The sequence below is a fragment of the Phyllobates terribilis genome, unplaced genomic scaffold, assembly GCF_046119375.1.
Source record: "Phyllobates terribilis strain yellow unplaced genomic scaffold, ASM4611937v1 Scaffold_1__5_contigs__length_1240528914, whole genome shotgun sequence".
Taxonomy (NCBI): Eukaryota; Metazoa; Chordata; class Amphibia; order Anura; family Dendrobatidae; genus Phyllobates; species Phyllobates terribilis.
Window position 1 is genome coordinate 12,807,442 of NW_027362761.1, and position 18,060 is coordinate 12,825,501.

Sequence of the window (18,060 nt, forward strand, 5' to 3'; positions counted from 1 at the left end):
TGACCAGTATGTTGTAGTGACCAGTACATTGTGGTTACCAGTACATTATGCCCAGATCGTGCTTCTGGAGACATGCACCCGTAAATTAGGCAGGCTCTCATCACTACAGAAATGCCAAACGTGGACGCTAACTGCGGTTTAGACACACACTGGAGCTCAGAAGGGAGGGGGACATTTGGATTTGGGAGCGCAGAATTCGTTGGATTTCTTTTGGAGGACGAGGAGCCATTTCGTTTTTCCAGAGCCTTTGTGCTACCAGTAATGTGGAAGCCCCTATATTATTATTAACAGATGACGGACCTGAGTGGGGACTTGCATTTTTTGTGAATGGAGTGGAAGCTTTTATTGGGAACATTTTACATAACATTTTGGATCATGTTTATCCTGTGCTGTACACTGAGCACTTATATCTGGGTTTCCATCTAAATCTCCAAGTGATGTGATTCAGATGAAATCCCCAAGCGCTCCATTCACTATAATGAGGCAGCAGAGTTACTCTGGACTCCATCTGGCCTCTGTTCAGCAGTGTCCTTCTTTTCAGAAATGCACAAAACTGGCCAACGCCACTTTTATGCACGCCTAATAAAAAGACGGACACCGTCGAACAGACGGCGTCCACAGTGCCTCCATCTGCCTCATTACAGGGAATCTTCCGCTGTGGGTTCCGTCTGAATCACGTATTTCAGAGATTTACACGGAAACCCCGGTGTAAGCGCTCAGCGCAGATTGCAGGATAAATGTGAACCGAGCCTTACTGCGATCTTTGGGAGGCAGAATGAACAAATAAGCAGCAGGAAAAGAATTGGTTTTATTTATTTTTTACACCTTTCCTTGTGCAGTATAATTGATTAGATTACTTTATTCTTCGGCTCGGTGCGATTACAGGAATACCAGATTTATATCGGGTTTTTATGATTGACAGCTGTCACACACTAAAAGACGTGTTTTATTGTAAAAACAAGTTTTTGCATTGCCATATTTTGAGAGCTATAATTTTTCCATATTTTGTCTGACAGTCATGTGAGGGCTTGTTTTTTGCAGCACGAGTATTCCATTTTTTGGGAGGCAGAATGAACAAAAACCATCAATTCAGGAATTGTTTTTTGGGGATTTTTGTTATGCCGTTCCGCGTGTGGTAAAATTGATAAGGTAGCTTTATTCTTTGGGTCAGTACGTTTACAACTCTACCACATTTATATCATTTTATTATGTTTTGCCGCTTTTACACAATAAAAACTATTTTATAGAAAAAATATTTTTTTTAGCATCGTTTTATTCTGAGAGCTATAATTTTTTTATTTTTCTGCTGACGGAGCTGTGTGGCGGCTTGTTTTTTGTGGGACAAGATGCCGTTTTCAGCGGTACCATTTTTATTTACATTCGTCTTTTTGATCGCATTTTCTTCCATTTTTTTTGTCAGTATGATGATAAATCATCGTTTTTTGCTTCATTTTTTTTTTTTTTTTTTTTTACCATGTTCACTAAAGGGGTTAACTAGTGGGACAGTTTTATAGGTCAGGTCGTTCCGGACGCGGCGATACCAAATATGTGCACTTTAATTGTTTTGTTTTTTCATACTAATATTTATTTATGGGACCAGTGTATTTTTTTTATTATTATTATTTCATTTTTTTACAATTTTATTTATTTTTTTTCACTTTCCGACACTGTTTTTCATTTTTACATTTTGTCCCACTATGGGACTTTCATTTTTTGCAGGCTGATTGCTTGCATAACATAGGAATGCAGCAGCATCCCCTATGCTATGCAGGCTGTCAGCCCTGCAGGCACAAGTTAGATAGATCGTGCTCAGTGCACGATCTATCTAACTTCCTGATGCCTGGAGACCCGGATGTCGTCATGACGACATCGGGTCACCATGGCAACGATCGGGACCCTGCGCACACAGTGTGGGGTCTCCCATCCATGGTAAGAGGGGCGCTCTCACCTCTGCCTGCTCCCGCAATCAACCTCTATCGTAGCATTTCGGGGGTTAATGTTCCGGGAGTGGTGCATATTATTCTAACAGCTAACACCTGGCGGCGATTGTGCCCGCACAGCCTGTGTGCAGGCGAGATCACAGAGGCGTAATAATACATACCTGGTCATTAAGGCCCAGGTCACAGGTACGTATTATTACGTCTCACGTCAGGAAGGGGTTAAAGTCCTTTAAAATTCTTAAAAAATGAATAATAATAATAATTTTTTTTCTATAGGGCCAGCATATTCAACAGCACTTTTCATTTCAGAGGGGACTTGTACAGACAATAAAGACTTTACAGAGTAACACACAACTCAGATACCAAAAGGAGTGAGGGCCTTGCTCACAAGCTTACAATCTATAAGATTAAAGAGGTTGTCCACTACTATTTAAAATGCCCCCAATGTATTTAAACGGTGGAGAGAAGTTTTTTTGTAATTACCTTGTGTTGTCTTTATTGTCTGTGATTGGCGCTATTAATGGCCGCTCACAGGCATCATGTAACCCGGCTGCAGCCTCGACTGGCATCCGCTGAAGTCACGTCAAGTTCTGGCTGCAGCTGGGCGTGACCCGCTGACGCGCTCCCCCCTGATTGGTGCGCTGTGGGTGGGGTTTCACCGCACGTCACAGCCCAGCATCCACCGCCAGCTTTCCTAACGAATGCAGGAGAGGGAAAGCGCGTGGTGGATGCCCATCAATCAGGGGGTGTGCGTCACTGGGTCACCCCCGGCTGCAGCCGAAACGTGATGTGACATCAGCGGATGTCAGAGCCGGCTGCAGCCGGGGGTCATGTGATGCTTGTGAGTGCACATTAATCGACAACACAAGGTATTTGCAAAAAAACTTTTCTGCACTGTTTAAATACCTTGGGGGCATTTTAAATAGTAGTGGACAACCTCTTTAAATGAAAATTAAAAAAAAAAAATCTTTTTCTTTTTAAAATTATAATAATAAGTATGAATAACCCTCCTTTTTCTAGTTTAAAATTAAGAAAAAAACATTTATTATTGCTGCAAGCATAAAATTCTGATCTAATAAAATCCCAAATTAACCGATACCATAATGCCGTAAAGTGTAAAATATGTAAATGACAGAATTCTTGTTTTCAGGTCACCACACACCCCACGAAAAAAATTGATAAAAAGTGATCAAAATGGTACCAATAAAGAGTCACTGCACAAAAACACGCCCTCCCTCCAGCGATAAAAAAAATATGGATATACCAGTCTCAGAAAATGGTGACACAAAGCAAACCTTTTCTTTAAGTTAAGATTTTTGTTGAAAACAGTGAAAAAAAAAGAACTATACATTTTTTTTGGGGGGGGGGGGGAGTTATGCATCTCAGAAGAAGGAAAAAAACACAGTAGGTGAATGTGTGAGTGAAGACTAACGGCGTCTGTGGTTGTCACAGCGACCACTGATGCCATCACTAAGTATGGCGCCCAAGGCGTCTTGCAGGGACGTGTGCTATAGCGCTGCCCTTACATGAGATGGCGCCTGGCCGGCTTCTCACACTGACTGGAAGCATGGCGGAGAAGAGACGTGGTGCAGCAGGCTCCCCGGTGCCGCGGGCTCAGCCACGAGCCACCAGCGAGGCGGATTTTCTGGCTCAGGCCGGAGTACGAGACATGCTGCGGTCAGCCGTGCTGAAGCTGCTGGAGGCCAGGCCGGAGGAGCCGCTCGTGTTCCTGGCCGCTTTCTTTGAGAAATTAAGTGTGGGAGCGGCTGCAGGATCCAAGTCTGGTGACCGGGGGGCCCACGTACTGGGCCACCAGCGGCTGGGGCATGCCCTGTGGTACCTGAGGCTGGCTCATCACTCGCAGAGGTTGGTCAGGGTGGGGCTCTGTGTCAGGATGGGAGACGCCTAGTGAGTGCCCAGCTCTAGAACAATGGTGGCATAGAGTGACAGATCTACTGGTAGCCTGACTGGCACACATCATCATCACAGTGCCATGTAACCCACCGATGAGGTCACCAGACAATGCTGACCTCACACATCATCATCACAGTGACATGTAACCACCGATGATGTCACCAGACAATGCTGACCTCACACATCATCATCACAGTGCCATGTAACCACACTGATGATGTCACCAGGCACTGCTGACCTCACACATCATCACAATGCCATGTAACCACGCTGATGATGTCACCAGACAATGCTGACCTCACACATCATCACAGTGCCATGTAACCACACTGATGATGTCACTAGGCACTGCTGACCTCACACATCATCACAATGCCATGTAACCACACTGATGTGTGAGGTCAGCATTGTCTGGTGACATCATCAGTGTGGTTACATGGCATTGTGATGATGATGTGTGAGGTCAGCATTGTCTGGTGACATCATCATCACAATGCCATGTAACCACACTGATGATGTCACCAGACAATGCTGACCTCACACATCATCATCACAATGCCATGTAACCACACTGATGATGTCATCAGACATTGCTGACCTCACGCATTATCATCACAGTGCCATGTAACCACACTGATGATGTCATCAGACATTGCTGACCTCATGCATTATCATCACAGTGCCATGTAACCACACTGATGATGTCACCAGACAATACTGACTTCACACATTATCATCACAGTGCCATGTAACCCACCGATGATGTCACCAGACATTGCTGACCTCACACATCATATATGACAGTCTGGATGGAAAGGGGTTATTCAGTCCTACAGCTGATGAAAGGAGGGGCTGCTAGTCAGACCCCCAACTTGCTTATCCCAATGGTAAGCCATCAGTTTTAATCCCTTCCTGACTCTGCATTTTTTTTGTTTTAGTTTAGTAAATGACCCCCTTAGTGTCACGTCACAGACGCCATAGTTTTGATTGACACCATCCATTTTACCATATGGTGTACTGAACATTCCATGGTTGATGATAAAATGCAGTTCTGCCATTGTTTTATTTGGCTTTGTTTTGACGACATGCCGTGTATTAGCAACATGATTCTTCAGGTCAGAGCGAGCACAGTGATCCCAAGATTTCATACACACATTTATTAATGTTTAAAAAAAACAGAATATTGTCAGTAAAAAATGTGTGTGCTGCCATTTAGCAAGTCGTGTGAGAGAAAAAACTTCAATTTAAGGAAGTCAATTCTGGAGGTGTGATATGTTTTGCCTTACCGTATTTAACATAAATATGAAAATGTATATTTTGATAGGTCGAACCTTTGCAGATGTGACTATTTTTATTTTTTAGATTTGGAATAAGGGGCTGTCTCGTTTTCACCGGAACACCAGAACGGCGACAGTCCAGCTACCATGTCAACCAATCTGCACATCGTCCCCGGGATCATGGCACTAAAATGCCGTGGTCAAAGCCAGTTCCCATCTGCTGTTAGAGGCTGGTGCTGTCTGTATAATACAGCTGTGAGCTGCTGTGTATGGAGCTCAGCATGTATGGCAAAAGTTGTGACGGGGTTAAAAGACTAGATAACCCCTTTAAATTCTACAGAGGCTATAATGACACTAAATACTCCACTCATTAAAGGGGTATTCCCAACCATTGACAAATACATTATCCCGCAGATAGGTGATAAACGTCTGATCACTGGGGTCCATGCTGTTGTTATCCCCATTGATCACAATGCGTCCTGATCCCCCGTACCTCCTTCCTGCATGCCCACTGTGAGCAGGAGATTGCATGCAATGCCCGCTGCCTGACACTCTATTCAGGGTGTATTGTACTCTAGTCTGCCGTCTCAGTCCCATAGACCAGTGTTCCCCCAACTCCAGTCCTCAAGGCCCACCAACAGATCAGGTTTTCAGGATTTCCTTAGTATTGCACAGGTGATGGAACTGTTCGGGAAATCCTGAAAACATGACCTTTTGGTGGCTCTTGAGGACCGGAGTTGGGGAACCCTGCCATAGACAATGAATGGAGAAGCATTCTGCGGGGTTGACCTGACTCAATTCAGTGAGGAGTTATGAGGGCTTGGGACCCCCTTTCTACTGGCTAGTGGGCTGCCCAGTAATCAGGCATTTACAGCCTATTCCGTGCATACAGTACAGACCAAAAGTTTGGACAAAGATTTTTCTGTATTTTCATGACTATGAAAATTGTACATTCACACTGAAGGCATCAAAACTATGAATTAACACATGTGGAATTATATACTTAAAAAAGTGTGAAACAACTGAAAATATGTCTTATATTCTAGGTTCTTCAAAGTAGCCACCTTTTGCTTTGATGACTGCTTTGCACACTCTTGGCATTCTCTTGATGAGCTTCAAGAGGTAGTCACTGGAAATGGCTTTCACTTCACAGGTGTGCCCTGTCAGTTTAATAAGTGGGATTTCTTGCCTTATAAATGGGGTTGGGACCATAAGTTGTGTTGTGCAGGATACACAGCTGATAGTCCTATTGAATAGACTGTTAGCTGCTTTTTTCCTGCCATAATACAAATTCTAAGTAAAGAAAAACGAGTGGCCATCATTACTTTAAGAAATGAAGGTCAGTCAGTGTGAAAAATTGGGAAAACTTTGAAAGTGTCCCCAAGTGCAGTTGCAAAAACCATCAAGCGCTACAAAGAAACTGGCTCACATGAGGACCGCCCCAGGAAAGGAAGACCAAGCGTCACCTCTGCTTCTGAGGATAAGTTTATCCGAGTCACCAGCCTCAGAATTCGCAGGTTAACAGCAGCTCAGATTATAGACCAGGTCAATGCCACACAGAGTTCTAGCAGCAGACACATCTCTTCAACAACTGTTAAGAGGAGACTTTGTGCAGCTGGCCTTCATGGTAAAATAGCTGCTAGGAAACCACTGCTAAGGACAGGCAACAAGCAGAAGAGACTTGTTTGGGCTAAAGAACACAAGAAATGGACATTAGACCAGTGGAAATCTGTGCTTTGGTCGGATGAGTCCAAATTTGAGATCTTTGGTTCCAACCACCGTGTCTTTGTGCGACGCAGAAAAGGTGAACGGATGGACTCTACATGCCTGGTTCCCACCGTGAAGCATGGAGGAGGAGGTGTGATGGTGTGGGGGTGCTTTGCTGGTGACACTGTTGGGAATTTATTCAAAATTGAAGGCATACTGAACCAGCATGACTGCCACAGCATCTTGCAGCGGCATGCTACTCCATCCGGTTTGCGTTTAGTTGGACCATCATTTATTTTTCAACAGGACTATGACCCCAAACACACCTCCCGGCTGTGTAAGGGCTATTTGACCAAGAAGGAGAGTGATGGGGTGCTACGCCAGATGACCTGGCCTCCACAGTCACCAGACCAGAAGCCAATCGAGATGGTTTGGGGTGAGCTGGAACGCAGAGTGAAGGCAAAAGGGCCAACAAGTGCTAAGCATCTCTGGGAACTCCTTCAAGATTGTTGGAAGACCATTTCCGGTGACTACCTCTTGAAGCTCATCAAGAGAATGCCAAGAGTGTGCAAAGCAGTCATCAAAGCAAAAGGTGGCTACTTTGAAGAACCTAGAATATAAGACATATTTTCAGTTGTTTCACACTTTTTTGTTAAGTATATAATTCCACATGTGTTAATGCATAGTTTTGATGCCTTCAGTGTGAATGTACAATTTTCATAGTCATGAAAATACAGAAAAATCTTTAAATAAGGTGTGTCCAAACTTTTGGTCTGTACTGTATGTAAGTGTAATTGCTGAAAAAAATGTAAAGCTGTGTGTGATAAAATAAGAAAACACGTTAAGGGTATGTGAGCACGTTCAGGATTTGAAGCAGGAATTTCTGCAGCGTTTTTGCATCTCCTTAGCAGGAAAAACGCTGCGGAAAAAACTTGCGTTTTTGACACTTTTGTACATCAATGAGTGCTTTTTGGAGCTAAATAAAGTTATTTGGTGGGACATTGCTTTAACCCTTAGATTACCGTTAGAACTGGGGTGAGTATATTGGCTAATTTAAATGAGTAAGGTAAAGTGCACACGTAGCGTTTTTGATGCGGTTTTTCGGCGCGGAAACGCATCAAGAACGCTTGGTAATCGGTCTGTCAACTAATGCAATGGCAATCCTGATGTGCTGTGCACATAAAGTGGAAATTTCCGCTAAGGATTGCCATTGCGTTTTAAAACACAGCATGTCCTTTCTATACAGCGTTCCCGCCCATTGACTTTAATTGAACCGCAGCAAATCCTCAGGTATTATATTTGTACCTGCGGATTTGCAGCGGTTCAATTAGTGGACATGAGATTTCTAGAGATCCCATCCACTATTCTGTAACATCTGGACGCTGCAGATTTGACGTTCTGTAAACACTTAGCGTCAAACCTGCAGTGGCTCCTGATCGTGTGTCACGCAAAGTGTGGGAAAGACTTAGTGCATCACAAAGGGAAGAGGGAAAGGGGAGGAATTGGAGACCTCCTAGGTTGATCTTGCGTCACCCAGTCTCCCCTAACATGCCTGTATTGGATCTTTACCAATCGTCCACGCGTACCTCACCCTGTCTTTCCCTGGCATTTGGCTCAGGCTAGGGAAGGGAGGAGATGAGCATTATTCGATCTCCATTAAACACTATAGACAACAAGGAAGGACTAACGGAGAAATAGCTTACCTTTTGATGACTCCAGACAAATGCGCACGCGTCCTCAAGCTCCAGAGAGGACAAAGTACTTCTCTTGCTAAAGCCTTCACAGATAGTAATGAATATCGCCGGAACCTCCCTCTAGAACACACCAGGTATTTATACACCCAGGCCAGGGAGTTAATTAGCCAGAGGGAGGAAGCCGCTGGGTCCTAGAGACAGCCTCTAAGAAGATGTCTGTAATGCCATACTTAGAGATCTCCTGCAACCAACTGCAGGCCGGCTATCTGTCACTTTTGAAACACCCGTGACATCGTGGCCACGTATCCCAACTCACCCACAGCATGTCAATTTCTGGAGCGGACACACTCGTCTCCTCTGCAGATTTTGACTGATTGAAGTGTCATTATATGCGGTGGATTCACATGTACTGACAACAAAAGTGCGGCATTAGAATACAACGTTTTGGGCGCAGCAAAAATATGCTGCGTCCAAAGCGCTGCTTGTTGCTGTTCGTGGGGAGATAGCAGCTAACGAAACAGCTGTGAGCTGTTAATAATAGCAAGGGACCATGCTTGCCTAATGGCACCTTCCTAGGCTAAAAATAGCAGCTCACAGCTGCCCCAGAAATTCCATGAATGGGAATGCTAATGAAGATTAGGTGAATGGGATTAGCTGATGCGTAGCTCTTTTGTTTGGTGATGACAAGGTGTCATTCAGACCCTTTCATCACCAAACCTAACTAAAGTAAAGAGTTAAATAAACACACAGACACCGAGTAAACACTTTATTTGAATTACAACAGACACATTATTTAATCATTTAAATTAACCAATATACTCACCCCCGTTCTGACGGTAATCTAATAGTTAAAGCAAGGTCTCACCAAATAACTTTATTTAGCTCCAAAAAGCATTCATTGATGTACAAAAATGCTTCAAAAAAGCGTCAAAAACGCATGTTTTTTCTGGCATGGAGATTCAGAAACGTGGCAGAAATTTCTGCTTCAAATTGTGAACATGCGCACATACCGTAAAGGGGTTTTCTTATCATAAATTAGTCAAGTTGCCAAGGGCTGTGAAAACCAGCAACTTTGCAATTTACTGCTCCTAGAAAATTCTCTTTATTCTCAAGAATGAAGGGAAATTTAATTTTGTTTCCTGTTGGTTGCTGGCCGCTGCTACAGTCTATTAGTGGTGGCAGGTCTCGTAGGAAAGGATCGCAGCACTTCCAAGCTCTCTCCGATAGACATTATAAGTGCTGCTCTGAAGCTGATGGGATCTGATGCTGTAGAGGCAAAACGACCTCGTATAACAGCATCTGAGGGCACACAGTTCGAGCCAGGAGCACAATGAGGATAGTGGTCTAAACTGTCTATCAATTAGAAGTACTCTGCCCCCCGAGGAAGCAGAAAGCTGGGAGGCTGGGGATTGATTGACAAATGGGGACAACCCCTCTGAATCCCTGGTGGCTGCGCCCTGTCGCTAATGTCTGCAGTGTGGCCAGTGATTGTATTCCACAGTCTTGTCACTGCTGCAGGAGGGATCCTTGGAGGAATGCATTTGGATGGTGAGTTTCATGACTGAAAGATGTCCATGGGCTGATTCTACCATTACTTGCATTCTCTATATGTAGCAGGAACACATATGGCTAAATACACATATTTGAAGAATGTGAGTGACTGTCCCAATCAGACACGTTCACCATCACTCGTGTAGTAACAAGTGGTAGGAATTAGGGTGGAGCCAGGTATAATGTTCTTGTAGCCATTCCTGAAATGCATATGCTTGTTACAGCTCCTACTTCATTTGTGTAACATGGGTGCCTGTCTCTAGGTGTACAGATTAAGGGCACCTGCACACATAGTCAAGTGACAGTGGGGCCGCGAGCATGGACCACAACCGATCATACAATAAAACCTGCAGTTGTATGCATCAGACAGTATAAGGGAAATGACTGAGTGTTTCACGTGAATTATCTGTGTCTCTGTACAGAACTGCTTTCAACAATAACCTAACCATTGCATATGATGGCCTCAGTGCTGGGGGAAGGAAGAGGAAGCCTGGCCTGAATGGAAAGACATACAGTGAGGTCCTGTCCAGGATTTGTCAGGAAGGTGACCTCCCTACTGAAATATCCTCTTCTCTTCTGAAGAAGATCCAGTGCCGAGATCATGAAGCTGTTCCCTTTGATGTATTCCGTTATGGGGTGCTCACCTGCTTTGTGTTGGTGGAGTTCATATCTAAAGCAGACGCTCTGTTTAATATTCTTGATGGGGGCAAGCAGTCTGACCAAAGGCTGTGCCAAGCTGTGCTGGACACTTTAGAAGAAGCACTTACTGCTAGTGACTTATCTGTGCCAGCTAGCTATCTGGAGGCTGGCTCAAAACTAGGACCCGACTGCTTGGCCATTGCTATGGACCGAGCCCTCCAGAACAAAAAGCCTGGTATTCTTATGGAGCGTGGTGAATTCTTGAAAGAAGCATGCTTGCTATTCCTCGACAAAGTCAAACCAGTTCAATGAATGACCCGTGCGCCCTCTTGTCTTCTTACCAACCTGATGGCGTCATGTTTTGCACTCCATCAGATTAAATTACCTAACTTTGAGGTGTTGACCCAAGTTCTGGCAGCAATCTCTGGTATTCTAGCTTTTGTGAAACTACAACTCCTAGCTGTGTGGCCATCTAGGCTTATTTAGAGTTATAGTTTAACAGCTGAATTGCCGGTGGTTGCTGATCCGTGTTCTTCATTAATAGTTGTGTCTTAGCTATGTCACATATTGGAAGTGTTTTCTTTCCCAGGTTGGTTTCATTCTCGGATGATAGACAGGTTGCTTATGGGAGGGCTTCCTGGTCAGGATCCCCTTATATTAGACAGGGCTCTTACTCTGGGGTATTCAGCATGGCCTACAACGCCCTCTATTGACTAGAAAAGGCTGTTTAATGATGCTTGTAAATGATATGTTTGGTTCCCCAAAAACAGTTAATTGTCAGGGATGGGTGATGTCTTTAAAGGGAATCTGTCATATGTTTCATACTGCCCAAACTACGGGCATCATCAGAGCCTGACTTCCCAATTGTCAGAGGATCCAACCAGGAACCGTAGCGAGAAATCAAGCCAGTCTGGCACCTGCCCTGACTGATTTCCCAGTGCTGCTAGAGGTGATTGCTGGGTCTCCCCCATTGTGAGAGATCTGTTAATCACCTGGTGCAGTGCAGGGAGAAGCCAGCCGGGGACAGCGCCGGACTAGTCTCCTTTCTGGCTATGGTCCCTGGTTGAATCTTCTAATGACCGTATATTTTCTCGGAAATGCCAGAGAATTTCAGTGTAAAGTATACCTCCCTGCAATCGTGCAACCAGGCTCTGCTTCATGCTGTCTATGGTTTGGACAGCATGAATTGTGTGACGTGTTCCCTTTAATGTGTAATGGGTTGGCCTAGATGGTACGACCCTTCTTAGGCGTATTTCACACTTTTGATGCAGATAGAGTAAAATTGAAAGCTTCACCAGTCGCTACATTTTCTTGTTTAGGTTTTATGATGCAATTTTTGAAGCTAAAGTCAAAAGTAGACTAAAATCAGGGAGAAATCGTTAAGATTATTACACCGTATCTGGCACATAAAAGGTGCCATTGGTTTTCTAAATGTATATGCGACACCCTCACTCTTTTCTTTTCTAATGTCGTCCACTAAGAATCCATTTCTGGCTTTGCCTTCAAAAACCCAATCAGTAGCTCGACAGTGGGAAGCCAGTCCAATGGCCTTATTTACCCATCAGGATTTTGGTCAGCGTTTTGCAGCTGTATTCATAAGCCAAAATCAGGAGTTGGTCCAAAATGGGGCAGAGGTATAAACATTTCATTCTAGAATTCACTATTCAGATTTAATTCCTGGTTTCGGCTTAAAAGGGCTTTCAATCCCATTGGCCATCGCTTGGTTAAAATAATGAAAGGAGCAGTTGCCTTCCCCTGCTCCAGCATGGGCTGTTCTCTGCTGCAGCAGTGACGTCAGGACAACAGCGTTATCAACACTGCAGCCAGTCAATGTGCTCAGCGGCCCTGCTGATGTAGACAGGAAGAGCCGCTGAGCTCAGTGATTGGCTGCAGAGGTAATGTGCTTTGTTGTCACATCACTGCTGTATCCTTGTAACAATCACCATAGCAGTGGAGGATAGACAAGGCTAAGCCTTTTAAGTAACGGCTGTTTTTATTTCTTTAGCCAAACTATGGATGATGGGGTGTAAACTGCTATTCTCAGGAAAACCTCCACAAAAACAGTGAATCAAAACACGTGACACATACTGCAATATGAAAGAGGACTTAATGTGGTTATTCAGTATTGTTGTTAGAGTAGGTCTTCAATATAAGATTAGTGGAAATGCTGGGTATTGGACCCGCACCAGTCAGCTGTTTGCAGCACCCACAGTGACCGGATGTAGACAGTATACGCAGACAGAACAGCACAGCTCCATACACAGTGCAGTGGCTCTTTTTGGGTACTGCCACTTGGCTCCGATTGAACTGAATAGGAACTAAGCTGCAGTACCCAACAATGGCCACTACACAGTGCACAGAGCCATGCTGTTATGGGCTCCCTACACTGTTTATATCAAGCTGTCGGGGTCTAGTGACTTATCCTAAGAATAGGTTATTAATAAATAATAGACAACCACTTTCAAGGTACTTCCTAAGAACTGTTAAGATGGTTACATAAATTTCAATGGAGCACGGAATTGGTTTGGGGACTACAAAAAAAAGTGTCATGTCTCCCTTATTCCCATCTAAAAGTCTCCGGCCAATGTCATCTAGTTGGGTTCTCTCCAATCTTTTTCTGTTTTCATATCTTTTGCTGCTTTTAGAAACAAATTGATTTAGCTGGACTTCATTAGCAGTCATGTAAACTAAAGTCTAATGGTAATCCAAGCACCCAGAATGCACTGCTCTGCAGTAATAAGAAGCCAGCTGAATTCTGAAGCTTTAATGGCATTGTCCACTACCTGGACAAACCCTTTTTAAATAAAGTAGTCCCCCTTATAAAATAAAAACACTACATACTCCTCTTTTGTACCAGGGCATATGTGACATTGTGCCACGTGAGCCCTGCAGCCAATCAGCGGTCAGCCCTTTGGACAAGCCTTGGACTAACGGAAGTAGTGATTGTGCAGCAGCTTAATATGGGTCTGATTGGCTGCAGGGCTCACGTGGCATAACAATGTCATATAATCCTCGGGAGACTCGGCGCAGTTATGGCTGGTGAGTATACGGTGTGGGACTACTTTGGTTAAAAAGTGGTTGTCCAGGTAGTGGAAAATCTCTTTGAATGTAATTGCAAAAAATAACCCATTATGCAGTTAACTTGGTTACTGTTGGATGAAAAATTGTCCGATTCTCATCCATATTCCATCCATGTGTCCGTCTTTTATATGCATATGGCATCTGTATTTATACATCAATATTTCCAAGGCTAAATACAGTTTCCTATGTTAATAATTGCAAAATTATCCATACAAATCGGATGTAATACAGATGATCCATATGGGATCTGTTTTTTCTTTTCTTAGACTTGAATAGGCAAGTCTCATCCAATGTACAGAAGAAACTAGTGTATGCTGTGATTTACTTATTTTTTTCACTCTAACATTCAGTGAAATAACTCGTGTGAGCAGCTGTATTTGATAACCTTGGTCATTGGGCTATCTGATTTTGACAGCACATTTGCGTATAATACACAAGTCTGAACAAGCCTTTACAGTGTATGTGACAGGAGATTCATGCTGCCTAATCCACGGGCAGCAGGAACGGACACTGACTGCACTGTTCCAGCCATGTAGGCTCTATTCTGAAATGCTGCTGCGTTTAAAGGAAAACACACTTTGAAGAGCCATGAGCTCAGATGATTAGTCTTAGGCCACAGCCCCACTATCAGTATTTGGTCAGTATTCGGTCAGTATTTTTTCTCAGGAGTGGGAGCTAAAACTAGTAGTGGGTGGTAAATGCAGAATTGGTGACTTGTTTCTATTAGACCTTTTCTCTGATTGTTTCTCACCTGGTTTTGGCTCCCACTCCTGAGAAACAATACTGACCGAATACTGATAGTGCGGCTGTGGCCTTATACTGGTCCCTAGCAGCTTCTCCCTACCGGCAGCTGCCAGGTCTGTTCCTGTGTGTGTATAGAAGGAGACATGTTGGTTATGGGAAAAACATGTGGCAGACAGACTATAAAAAGTGTCATCCCTAGACACACAGACAGCACTAGTGCCTTAAGACCCTGCAAGACCATACTGTCTATTGGTGGAATGATATTTCAGCTGAACATGGCAAGACTGGCCAAGCTAATCAAAGATGTGTTGTTTTTTTTAATATTTTTTTTTTCTATATTTTCTCATTTTTTTTTAGGCATGTATAACATATGGCTGCTGTTCAGATGACCACCAACACTTCTTTCTCTTTGTGTTAGAAGGAAAGAGTATCGCTATTGCTCCTGGCATAATCTGCTCTTAAGAAATGGCTTTTGGCCATCAGTACTGTTGTCTGAGGACAAAAACTATCCTTCTGTGTTTTTTAAAGGGGGTTGTCCACTACTCAGACAACTCCTTCTGAATCCCTACGTTCCCCCCAGTAAAATAAGACTTAAACTCACCTTGGAGGCCGGTAGTGGCTCTCCCAGGGCTACTTGACATAACAATGTCGCTAGCTTTACTCTCCCCTCCTTTGGACAAATCAGACATCTGGAGGAAGTGAGAGAACAGCCACAGCACTTACTTCCTCGGATGTCAGTTACATCCGTGAGAGAGGAGAGTAAAGCCAGCACTGATTGGCCACAGGGATCACTTGACATAATGTCACACAAGCCCCAGGAGAGCCAGTGCCGACACCGCTGGGACGGCGCCAGCACCAGAGGGGAGTATAAATGTTATTATTTTACTTGGTGGGAAACTTAGCAATCCAGTAGGGGGTGTCCATGTATTGGACAACCCATTTTAGTGTGAACTTATTGGTTTGTTTTAACACATTTGGCTAGTTATATTTTCTACAGGATTGTACTGCATGTTGTAAAAAAACAAACTGTCACAACTAAAATAAATCTGTTTGAATCAAATGTTGACCATTCGTTTTGAATTTTCTTGTATTTTTTATTTTATTTTGTGATTTTTATCTTCAGTCTTCTTCTAAAGTCCATTCCTCTGTAGATTCCCAAGAATTGTTAGCACTAATCAAGGCTGTGGAGTCGGTATAAAATGGACCAACTCCGACTCCTAAAATATATAAAATTGGGTACAGTAGTTCAATGCAGTTTGTGGGGAATATCTTTTCATAAGAATTTGGGAAAGTTATGAAATGTCATATAAATGTCTGTCCTATTCCTGATCTAAGGGTCTAGACTTTTAGCTGAGAAAAATCTGTCCTACCGTAAATTTATCGCTTACACATGAGCCGTGTATGAGGTAGTCGTGGAGTCGGAGCCGGAGGTTTGGCTTACCAACTCCACAGCCCTCGCACTAATGCATGATTACAATTGCAACAGAAAGTGAAGGTATGTGTATTTGGTCTTCCCTGGATTTATCTCTGTGGCTCCAACAGTTCTTCACATCCCCACGACACAATCCGTGGGGTGCATTGTCAGAGCAGTATGCATTATCTGAACCAACTACATGACGTAAAATTTACGGAGCAATGTCTCAGCAATATACCTTTAAAGGGAATCTGTCAGCAGGTTATTGCCACCTAATGTGAGCCCAGCATAATGTAGAGACAGAGATCCTGATTCCAGCTATTTGTCACTGGGCTGCTTAGTGTAGTTTTGATAAAATCAGTTTTATCAGCAGGAGATTATCACTAGAGGACAAGTAAACCTGCTGCCAAGTAGTCCAACCCCCTCTTTAACCACCACGACTACTGATTAGCAATTTTCTGTATACACTGTGTATAATGATGAGGGAGAGGTTATACAAGGCTCAGCATTCAGAAAACTTGTAGACCAGCAGATAAAAATGTGATTTTTATCAAAATGACAGCAAACGTAAACAAGGTGTAAGGTGGATATGTAAGTAATACAGGTGCATCTCACTAAATTAGAATATCATCAAAAAGTTAATTTATTTCAGTTCTTCAATACAAAAAGTGAAACTCGTATATTATATAGAGGCATTGCAAACAGAGTGATCTATTTCACGTGTTTATTTCTGTTAATGTTGATGATTATGGCTTATAGCCAATGAAAACACAAAAGTCATTATCTCAGTAAATTAGAATACTTTATAACAACAGCTTGAAAAATGTTTTTGAGATCCAAAATGTTGGCCTACTGAAATGTATATTCAGTAAATGCCCTCAATACTTGGTCCGGGTTCCTTTTGCATCAATTACTGCATCAATGCGGCGTGGCATGGAGGTGATCAGCCTGTGGCACTGCTGAGGTGTTATGGAAGCCCAGGTTGCTGTGATAGCAGCCTTCAGCTCGTCTGCATTGTTGGGTCCATCTCCAAAAAGCTTGTTGGCAGAGGGAAGCATGAAGTGCTCTAAAATCTCCTGGTAGACGGCTGCGCTGACTTTGGTCTTGATAAAACACAATGGACCTACACCAGCCGATGACATGGCTCCCCAAACCATCACTGATTGTGGAAACTTCACACTAGACCTCAAGCAGCTTGGATTGTGGTCTCTCCACTCTTCCTCCAGACTCTGGGACCTTGATTTCCAAATTAAAATTGGAACTCTGGGACCTTGTGGAGTGTGTCAATGACTGCTTTCTGGACATCTGTCAAGTCAGCAATCTTCCCCATGATTGTGGAGCTTACTGAAAGGAACCTTTTTAGATGCTTAGGAAGGCTTTGCAGGTGTTTTTTGCTAATTTTTGTAATTTACTGAGATAATGACTTTTGTGTCTTCATTGGCTGTAAGCCATAATCATCAACATTAACAGAAATAAACACTTGAAATAGATCACTCTGTTTGTAATGACTCTATATCATATATGAGGTTCACTTTTTGTATTGAAGAATTGAAATACATTAACTTTTTGATGATATTCTAATTTAGTGAGATGCACCTGTACATCTCTGGGATCAGGGTCTCTGGCCCCTACATTATGCTGCTCTCGGATAGAATGGCAAAAACCTCGTGACCGATTTCCTTTAAAATCCCCAAAAAGCTGCAGCAGATAACACAAAGTAGATCGGTCTTGTAAAATAATCGTAGAAATTAAAAAGTATCATGCAGGCTTAGGCAATTAGTACCAAAAGTCTCAGAGTTCTCAAAGTTATTGTTATTGTTAAAGTTATCTATCTAAATAGAACAGATAGATCAGGAACGTTTCCTCTGTAACTTTCATTCAGTAGCGGCTTTCTCATATTCACTCCTCGTAATAAAAAGAAAAGAAAACAGCGGGTGGCCCACGATACGTTAATTGTACTGCATTATAGGAACAATTAAGTTCAAGTCTCGTAGTAAAAACTAAAAAAGTCTTTATAAATGTTAAAGGGAATCTGTCACCCCTTGGCCATACAGGTGATAGTCATCGTTGGGAACCATATGCATATCAATATGGTTCCT

General features: G+C 43.2%; 1 protein-coding gene across 1 annotated transcript; it reads left to right on the forward strand.

Annotated features, from left to right (window-relative positions):
- Positions 1-3,395: 3,395 nt before the first annotated feature.
- On the forward strand, positions 3,396-15,539 carry TPGS1 (tubulin polyglutamylase complex subunit 1). Its single transcript, XM_073655071.1, has 2 exons — positions 3,396-3,806; positions 10,506-15,539. Exons 1-2 carry the CDS (start codon positions 3,472-3,474, stop codon positions 11,032-11,034), a joined length of 864 nt encoding a protein of 287 aa, XP_073511172.1. The 5' UTR covers positions 3,396-3,471; the 3' UTR covers positions 11,035-15,539.
- The last annotated feature ends 2,521 nt before the right edge of the window (positions 15,540-18,060 follow it).